General features: G+C 53.4%; 1 protein-coding gene across 1 annotated transcript; it reads right to left on the reverse strand.

The window, feature by feature from the left end:
* Positions 1–1,511: 1,511 nt before the first annotated feature.
* Positions 1,512–2,520, reverse strand: LOC119368565 (auxin-responsive protein IAA33-like). Its single transcript, XM_037633789.1, has 2 exons — positions 1,940–2,520; positions 1,512–1,848 (listed from the first exon to the last, which is right to left on the reverse strand). Exons 1-2 carry the CDS (start codon positions 2,344–2,346, stop codon positions 1,758–1,760), a joined length of 498 nt encoding a protein of 165 aa, XP_037489686.1. The 5' UTR covers positions 2,347–2,520; the 3' UTR covers positions 1,512–1,757.
* Between the last annotated feature and the right edge of the window lie 7,298 nt (positions 2,521–9,818).

The following is a 9,818-nucleotide window of genomic DNA, read 5'->3' on the forward strand; positions in this document are numbered from 1 at the left end:
ACGCGCCGGCGACCCTGGCTAGGGGTGCAGTAGGGACGGTGGCGGCTCCGGCGGGGCGCGTGTTGACGGCGGCGACTACACCCGCTTCTACAGGCTTCTCGGCATGTAGATGGCGGGCGGTGGCCGCGGCGTAGCAGGGATAGGCGTAGTTTGCATGTTCGCCTGTTTTTGTACAAATTTCAATGAAGTATCGCCGAGTTTGTGTCAGATCACCGACTTTGTACAAATTTGGATGAAATATCGCCGAATTCGTGCGATTTTGGCGGCGAACTGGGGGCGTCGACTTGGACCGCAGTCGCCCCCACACGCCAAGCAAGCGCCGGCTCGGTCCCAGGCGGATTTTTTTCGGCGTCCTGGGGGGCGAACGGCTGGAGATGCTCTAATACACACCACCTCTGTCATGTTGTTTTTTCACTACAACATGTGCCTGGTCTTCTTCCCTAATACGACAATGAAACATCGGTTCGACAGCTCGCCATATAAGAGTGTGTGCCACCCGCGATGTTGTGAGTGGCTTTTAGGTTGTCACAGGGTAATTTCAACTTGTGCATGTTTGGTCTTCTGCAGTTTTTATAACTTTTCTTTTTCTTTCGATTTGTTAGTTTTTATAACTGGAACCAATGAAATCGAACGTTCGCATACAAAAAACGTTCCCCTTCTTCTGTTGTGTAACCAACAGATTTGAAGCATCAGTGTAAAAATATATATTAAGAAAAAAACAGATTAGAACCATCACGCACACACGCGACAAGAACTGAGACATGATTCCCCACATGACCGTCGATCCAAGGGCACGCACGCCACCGATCTCCGCCCATTTTACCGGGAAACAATAATGTTGCCAGGGTGGTCTGGTCTGCCAATTTCCATGCTGTGGAGTGTGGATGACAGTCATGCTGCCTTTGCGATCCATGGCCGTCGTCAAGTCTCCAATCAACTGTGCGCGTGCGCGTCCGCGTTTCGTTGTATCACACTCCCGGCAGCCCGGCCACGATCGACGTCGACGTCGTCGCCGCCGTAGTAATTGAACAGGCAGCAGCGCTCATTACGAGCGACGCCGACGTGGTACGCAGCGTACCCTTTCCCACCCACACGTCGAGTGGCGTACGTGCCGATCCATCGATCCGGCGGTGAACCGCGCGCACGGGCACACGACATTCCGTCTCGACCGCCAGCTCCACGTCCGATCGCGCCTCGGCGCACGTAACGTACCCGACGGCTACGCGCATCCGCATCACTGTTCCTCCTTCAACGACGTGGCGCTCAAAAGGGAGATCCCAACCGCCGGGAGCAACCCGGGCCTGAGCTTTCGCGATAAAAACACACGGCGAGGGGGCGCGGTCGCTGAGTCACGTCGAGAGGGACGTGCCGTGCGTGCTGGGGGTGGGCCGGGGCGGATCGACGATTTGACGCCGGCACAGTGCTCCGGTTAGCGACACTGGTAGCCGGTGGTCATCGCACGACACGCATCGATCGTATGCTAGCTAGCTTTCTTCTCTCTCGCACCAACAGAAAATTGATCTCTTTTCTCTTTTCATTGTGACAATGCGACATTGAACTTTTGATACAGCGAAAAATGAAAAAAGGTTGGATCGATTTGATTTTAGGGAGACGTCGAGTTCTCGACAGCGGGCCGGCCGGACTTGAATCTTTTTTTCGCCGGAGTTGAGCTGAGCTGAGCTGAGAGTGGGGTGGAGCTGCAGAGGTATGGCTTAATTACACCTGTGGTTCTTCACCGGGCGGGGCTGACTAGCTAGCTAGTTAACCGCGCCTCCGCATTGCTTGATCCTTCGGGTCGTCGACTTTGCCGGGATGATCCGGATCCTCTTGGCCACACGGCAGAAGTCCCTGGCAACAACGGGCAAAAACCAACGGCACGAGAATTCGGTAAGGAAATCAATGGCACAAGTGAAACCGTTGGGCAAGTGTGGATGATTACTTCCAGTTGAGGTCGCCGGCGAGGAGGAGGTCGTCCTCCAAGTCCTCGTACGCCACGACGTGCCCGGGGACGGCATTGGAGAGGTCGAGCCCGTCGTCGTCGCCCTCGGCCGCGTCGTCCACGAACATGCGGCGGAGGGCGCCCGCGAGGCTGCGGTACCCGGTGTGGCAGCTGAGCTGGATGCGGTGGCAGATGCAGCGCCCGTCCAGGACCACCGTCACCGGCGGCACCACGCCCGCCGCCAGCGCGTCGTCGTCCCCCTGCCCGTGCTGCACCGACAGCCGCAGCAGCTTCCGCTGCTGGTCCGACGCCGGCGTCGCCGGGGGCCGCCGCTTCGCGTGCCGCTCGAAGCTGGAGCTGCTCGGCCCCGCGCCGCTGCCGCTGCCACTGCCACCGCCGCTCATCATGGCCGGAACGGGACTGATCTTAGTTGGACTCGGTCGAACTCGCGGGCCGGCCGGCGGCCGGGGTTTGTGGTGGGCGGTTGCGTGTGGGGTTTAGGAAGGAGGCCAGCCCGGACTGGTCTGGATGGTCAGTTGTGTTTTTTTGCGGCGAAGTGCGGGAGGATTTATAGGCGGCCAAGCCGGCGACGGATGGATGATGGGACTGAGACTGAGCTCTAGCTACTGGCTAGGGTTGCAACTTCCTCCATTTAATAATCCACCGAAATATTTCCTACACATGAAAACGCTTTCACGTACGACTTTGTGCGACCAGCGCTGGCTGCCTTGTACCGTTGTACAACACCAGCACCATGCCTAACTAAACAAACCTCTAGAACAGTTCGTGCAAGCATTTCACGCCACACATTCTGAAAAACAATAATTCTACACGTGGTGATTAACTCTGATACGTACCATGCATGCATGAGGAAATGCAACTTGGAGAAGCCTTCTAGACAGTCTAGGGCAAACAGTGAAACCCACTGAAAGAGGTGACATGGAAATCCTCCTAACAGCTTGATGAAATCGCCGAAGTGCCAGTGGGGTTGCTTGCAAGGTGAGAAAAGGAGAACGGCGAGGGTACACACATCGTTATCTTGCAGAGCAACCCGAGGCACGGAGACATAAACAAGGCGCAGATCGGCCACAGCTTCTTGCTGTTGCTGGGCATAGATGGTCGTGTGTTGGCCCGCCCGGGGAGCGGAGCCCGCGCGCGCGTGCACGCGAGGGTTGAATAGTGGGAGCGGCGGACGCGGGAGTTTGTTCTCACGATCCGTGCGAAGCGACGGGGCACACGACCACACACGCAGAGCCAGGGCGCGCGGTTGCCGATCGGCTTGCTCCGCGTTTGACCCTCCGGCGGTCGCTCGGTCCTGCTGCCATGCATCTCGCCGCTATGCACGGCGCCCACCGTGCCATGCCACTGGCCACTACCCCCGTATGGTACGTGGTCGTGTGCCCCCGGCCGTATAGTAGTGGCAGCGTTGGTTGGTTGGTTGGTTGCTCGTGATCTCTCGCTCCGGCCCCCGGCCGGTGCGTACGTGCCGGTGGCGGTGCATGCATGTGTGATAATGTGATATGGAAGCATGTGTGAGTAGTAAAACCCAGCTTAATGACAGGGCAGAACGGCAGCTAGATGGACCGATGGTGGACGATGCTATTAGTGCGCACCGACAGTTAAGTGGAGTGATTCTGTTGCATGCGTAGTACTCCCTCCGTTCCGAAATAATTGTCTTTCTAGAGATTTCAACAAGTGACTACATACGAAGCAAAATGAGTGAATCTACACTCTAAACCATGTCTACATACATCCGTATGTTATAGTCCATTTGAGATGACTAGAAAGACAATTATTTCGAAACGGAGGGAGTACGTACTACGTGGTCTTTGTTTGGTGGAACAGTGCGGGATAATAATGGACCCTGACGCGCGTGTTCCTCTGCCTTGAGCATTTTTGTCCGCCCGGGACGACGAGGTGCTGTTCATGGGTAGCAGGGGGCAGGAGCTAAGCTATACTGCTCTGCTCGGTTTCATCATTTATGCCTGTGCATGTGGACGTAGGAGGAGGAATGATGAGTGGTACGTACGTCCCTGCACTGCATGCATGGATCGGATCCGGCGAGCAGCGTGCCTGCATGCCGCCCTGCCGGGGCTGCAGTGCGCAGACAGTGCGCGAGTACGCACAGTGCGCGTGCACGTACGCCTGTGTGCACTGTGCGCGGACAACTTAATTTGTTCCGCCCAAGCATCGGGAGGAAGACGACGATCGAGCCGAGGGGCCGTGTCTTCGGTGATCCAAGGCCCTTCTTCCGCTGTTTGTACGTATGTACGTGTGGCCGGCCTTAGAGCATCTACAACAACATATTGCTGATCCGGTCTGTTAGCGAAAGTGTGTGTCATGTAATTTTGTTAGTCCTAGTCTTCAGGCTAGTGGGTGAGTTTGTTGGCTGAGTCGGCATGTATATAACTGTGTAACCCCAGATTGTCAATACAGTGTGTTGCACGACCCATCTCTCTCCCGATCGCTCTGGCTCCAACATGGTATCAGTTTAACTAAGATCCTCCTCTTCCGCTACCCTCTCTCCCCACCTCGCCGCCATGAGCTCCTCCTCCTCGTCTCCTCTTCCGGCGAGTCCTCCGCCGATGAGCAGTTCGACCTCCCCGTGGCCACCCAAACCCTTCCCACCGTTCAGATCCAAAGCCTGCGGATTCGTGATCATGTCTTGGTCACTCTGGACTATGAGAAGGAGAACTATGGCCTCTGGCGCCGCCAGTTTCTCGCCGCCCTCGCCAAGTTCGGCCTCACCGACCACGTCGCCGGCTCGCCGGCTCACACTACCTCTGATTGGGTCCTCAACGACTTCGCCGTCCTGTTGTGGTACAACGCCACGGTCACCCCCTCGACCTTGGAGATCGTCGAGGATCGGAAGGACACGGCGTACACCCTCTGTCGCTCGCTCCGTTCTCTCTTCCGCAGCAACCGCGACGCCCGGATCACCTACCTCCTCGACGAGTTCCACAGCTTCATCCAAGGCGACCTCACCGTCGTCGACTACACCTCTCAGCTGAAACAAATGGCTGACACTCTGCGTGATCTCGGCCATCGCATCAAGGATTGCGAGCTGGTTCACAATGTCCTGCGTGGCCTCGATGAGCGTCTCCAACACGCCGTGCCGCACATGACCCGTGGTCACCGGCCCTCCTTCGTCAAGCTCCGCTCCTTCCTGCAGCTGGAGGAACAACGCTTCAGCCGGCTGGCGCGCAACGCCACCCGCACGACCCTCATCGCACAGGCCAGCGCCTACTACGCCGCAGCCCCCTGCGCCCGCGCCGGCCCTCTTCAACCCCGGCGCTGCCGCGGCCCTTCTCGGCCCCACCCAGCACGACGCGTGCGGCTCCTCCGGCAACCACGGCGGCCGGCAGAAGAAGCGCAAGCAGAATCCCTCGGCCGGGCCTGATGGCTCCTCCTCCGGCGGGGCTCTCCCTGGTGGCTCCTCCTTCAGTGGCGGGATCTCTGGTGGCTACGTTCCTGCCTAGCGCTCCCCCACCACCATTGCCGGCACCTTCCGAGGCATCCTCGGTGCACGCCCGCCCGCTCCTTCTGCACCCAACGCATACGAGGCCACGACCGCGGCCTCGTCGTCGCCGCACTGGGATTAGGCAGCGATGATTGTCGCGCTCAACCAGATGGCGCTGCATCCACCCTCTGCTCCCGGTGGTGAATGGGTCCTCGATAGCGGCGCTTCTCCCTCCTCCATCTTTGTTGGTGATGGGTCTCTGCTGCCAGTCACCGGCGTTGGTTCCACCTCCTTCCCCACTCCCTCCCGCCCTCTCTCCCTCTTAGAAATTCTCATATCTCCCTCTCTTATCAAAAATATCGTTTCCATACATGCTTTCACTCGTGATAATTTAGTCTCGACTGAATTTGACCCATATGGTTTCTCTATCAAGGATCTCGCAACCTAGACGGTGCTTCTTTGATGTGACTCCACCGGTGATCTATATACCTTCGCTCCGTCCCGTCACTGCCTCACCGCCACCGTCACCGCCGATCTCTAGCACCAACGCCTTGGCCACCCCGGTGATGCCGTCCTCACCAAGGCCTCCACATATTTCGATTTCAGCTTTAATTAGAGCTTGTTGACCCATTGTGATGCATGTCATCTCGGCAAGCACACTAGGCTCCCCTTTAGTTCTTCTACTTCTCATACTACTTTTCCATTCGAACTTTGTCATTGTGATCTATGGACAAGTCCCATATTAAGTGTGTCTGGTTTCCAATACTACTTGGTCATTCTTGATGATTTCACACATTTTGTATGGACCTTTCCTATACGTCGCAAATCCGACGTGCATGGCCTCTTAGTTCATTTTTTTTGCGTATGTCCACACACAATTCCCTCGTCCCATTCTCGCTCTTCAAATGGACAACGGCAAAGAATTTCACAACCTCGCAAATCATTCTCTTGTCGCAACTCACGTCACTCTCTTTTGCCTCACCTGCCCGTATACGTCCCAACAGAACGGAAAGGCCGAACACATTCTTCGTACTCTCAACAATGGTGTTCGTACCCTTCTCCTTCACGCTTCCATGCCTCCCCGTTGGTGGGCTGAAGCTCTAGCCATGTCCACTTATCTCCTCAACCGGCATCCGTGCAAACCTAAACTTCTGACCACCCCCTACGAGCTTCTTTTTGGGCATGCACCCGACTTGCGTCACCTCCGTGTATTCGGATGTCTTTGCTATCCCAACCTCTTAGCCACCACCCCCAACAAGCTCTCCCCACGTTCGATTTCTTGCGTCTTTCTAGGCTACGCCGACGATAGGAAAGGATATCGTTGTTACGATCCCTTATCCCGGTGCACTATCTTTTCTAGGCACGTAACCTTCGTGGAGACTGGTTTCCCCTTCAAATCTCTACCTACTCCTCCTCAAACCGTGCCCTCATCCGCCCTGATCCACCTCTCGCGATTCACGTCGCTCCTGCATGGCCTGCATGGCCGCCGCCCTCCCAGCCTGGATCGCCAACTGACCCCCCTTCCCCCCGAGCCCATAAACGCACCCAACCCTCCCACGTCTCCACAGCCCGCCAGCCATTTGCCTCATGGGCCGCCTACCCCACCTTCCGGCCCACCCACCTCTCTTGATCCCCCCTCGCCTCATCCTTCTCCCTCGCCGCCTCCTGTTCGTGCGCCACATCCGATGATGACGCGCGCACGGCATGGGATCTTCCAGCCTAACCCTTGCTACACAATTCAGCAAGCCTCTACCATCTCCCCCCTTCCCTCCTCCGTCCGTACTGCCCTTTGCGACCCAAACTGGCACGCTGCCATGCAGTCTGAATTCGATGCTCTCATGGCAAACTCCACCTGTAAACTTGTTCCTCGCCCACCTCACACTAACATGGTCACTAGAAAGTGGGTTTTCATGCATAAAACCAACGTTGGCGGCTCCCTCAAGCGGTATAAAGCCCGCTGGGTTGTCCGGAGTTTCGCTCAACGGCCCGGCGTCGACTTTGGCGAGACATTTTCGCTGGTGGTCAAGCCGGCTACAATTCGGATGGTGCTCACCCTCGCATGCTCTCGCGGCTAGCTGATAACCCACAAGTGTAGGGGATCGCAACAGCTTTCGAGGATAGAGTATTCAACCCAAATTTATTGACTCGACACAAGGGGAGCCAAAGAATATTCTGAAGTATTAGCAGTTGATTTGTCAATTCAACCACACCTGGATAACTTAGTATCTGCAGAAAAGTATTTAGTAGCAAATTAGTTTGATAGTAATGGTAACGGAAGCAAAAGTAATATTTTTGGGTTTTGTAGTGGTTGTAACAATAGCAACAGAAAAGTAAATAAGCAAAGCACAAGATGTGAAAAGCTCGTAGGCAATGGATCAGTGATGGATAATTATGTCGGATGCGATTCCTCATGTAATAGCTATAACATAGGGTGACACAGAACTAGCTCCAGTTCATCAATGTAATGTAGGCATGTATTTCGAATATAGTCATACGTGCTTATGGAAAAGAACTTGCATGACATCTTTTGTCCTACCCTCCCGTGGCAGCGGGGTCCTAGCGGAAACTAAGGGATATTAAGGCCTCCTTTTAATAGGGAACCGGACCAAAGCATTAACACATAGTGAATACATGAACTCCTCAAACTACGGTCATCACCGAGAAGTATCCCGATTATTGTCACTTCGGGGTTGTCAGATCATAACACATAATAGGTGACTATAGACTTGCAAGATAGGATCAAGAACACACATATATTCATGAAAACATAATAGGTTCAGATCTGAAATCATGGCACTCAGGCCCTAATGACAAGCATTAAGCATAGCAAAGTCATAGCAACATCAATCTCAAAACATAGTGGATACTAGGGATCAAACCCTAACAAAACTAACTTGATTACATGGTAAATCTCATCCAACCCATCACCGTCCAGCAAGCCTACGATGGAATTACTCACGCACGGCGGTGAGCATCATGAAATTGGTGATGGAGGATGGTTGATGACGACGATGGCGACGAATCTCCCTCTCTGGAGCCCCGAACGGACTCCAGATCAGCCCTCCCAAGAGAGATTAGGGCTTAGCGGCGGCTCTGTATCGTAAAACGCGATGAAACTTCCTCTCTGATTGTTTTCTCCCCGAGATGGAATATATGGAGTTGGAGTTGAGGTCGGCGGAGCTGCAGGGGGCCCATGAGATAGGGGGGCGCGCCCAGAGGGGGTGGGCGCGCCCCCACCCTCATGGACAGGGTGTGGGCCCCCTGGTCTTCATCTTTTGCGAGTATTTTTTATATTTTCTGAAACTTGTCTCCGAGGATTTTCAGGTCATTCCGAGAACTTTCGTTTTCTACACATAAAACAACATCATGGCAGTTCTGCTAAAACCAGCGTCAGTCCAGGTTAGTTTCATTCAAATCATGCAAGTTAGAGTCCAAAACAAGGGCAAAAGTGTTTGGAAAAGTAGATAGGTTGGAGATGTATCAACTCCCCCAAGCTTAAACCTTTGCTTGTCCTCAAGCAATTCAGTTGATAAACTGAAAGTGATAAAGAAAAACTTTTACAAACTCTATTTGCTCTTGTTGTTGTAAACATGCAAAGCCAGCATTTAGGTTTCAGCAAATATTATGAACTAACCATACTCACAATAACACCTAGGTCTCACAATCACTCATATCAATGGCATAATCAGCTAGCGAGCCATAATAATAAAACTCGGATGACAACACTTTCTCAAAAGAATCATAACATGATATAACAAAATGGTATCTCGCTAGCCCTTTCTGAGACCGCAAAACATAAATGCAGAGCACCTTTAAAGATCAAGGACTGACTAAACATTGTAGTTCATGGTAAAAGAGATCCAGTCCAGTCATACCCAATATAAACCAATAGTAATACATGCAAATGACAGTGTGCTCTTCAGCGGGTGCTTTTTAATAAGAAGGTGATGACTCAACATAAAAGTAAATAGATAGGGCCTTCGCAGAGGGAAGCATGGATTTGTAGAGGTGCTAGAGCTCGATTTTAAAATAGAGATTGAATAACATTTTGAGCGGCATACTTTCACTGTCAACGCAGCAACTATGAGATGGTTGTATCTTCCATACTACATGCATTATAGGCAGTTCCCAAACACAATGGTAAAAGTTTATACTCCCCCACCACCAACAAGCATCAATCCATGGCTTGCTCGAAACAACGAGTGCCTCCAACTAACAACAGCCCTGGGGGAGTTTTGTTTAATTGTATTGATTTGCTTTGATCTTTTTGGATCATGGGACTAGGGATCCCGGTTACCAGCCCTTTCTCGTGAATGAGGAGAGGAGTCCACTCCTCTTGAGAATAACCCACCTAGCATGGAAGATATAGGCAGCCCTAGTTGAAACATGAGCTGCTCGAGCATACAAAACAGAATTTCA

This window comes from Triticum dicoccoides, chromosome 2B, assembly GCF_002162155.2.
Source record: "Triticum dicoccoides isolate Atlit2015 ecotype Zavitan chromosome 2B, WEW_v2.0, whole genome shotgun sequence".
Taxonomy (NCBI): Eukaryota; Viridiplantae; Streptophyta; class Magnoliopsida; order Poales; family Poaceae; genus Triticum; species Triticum dicoccoides.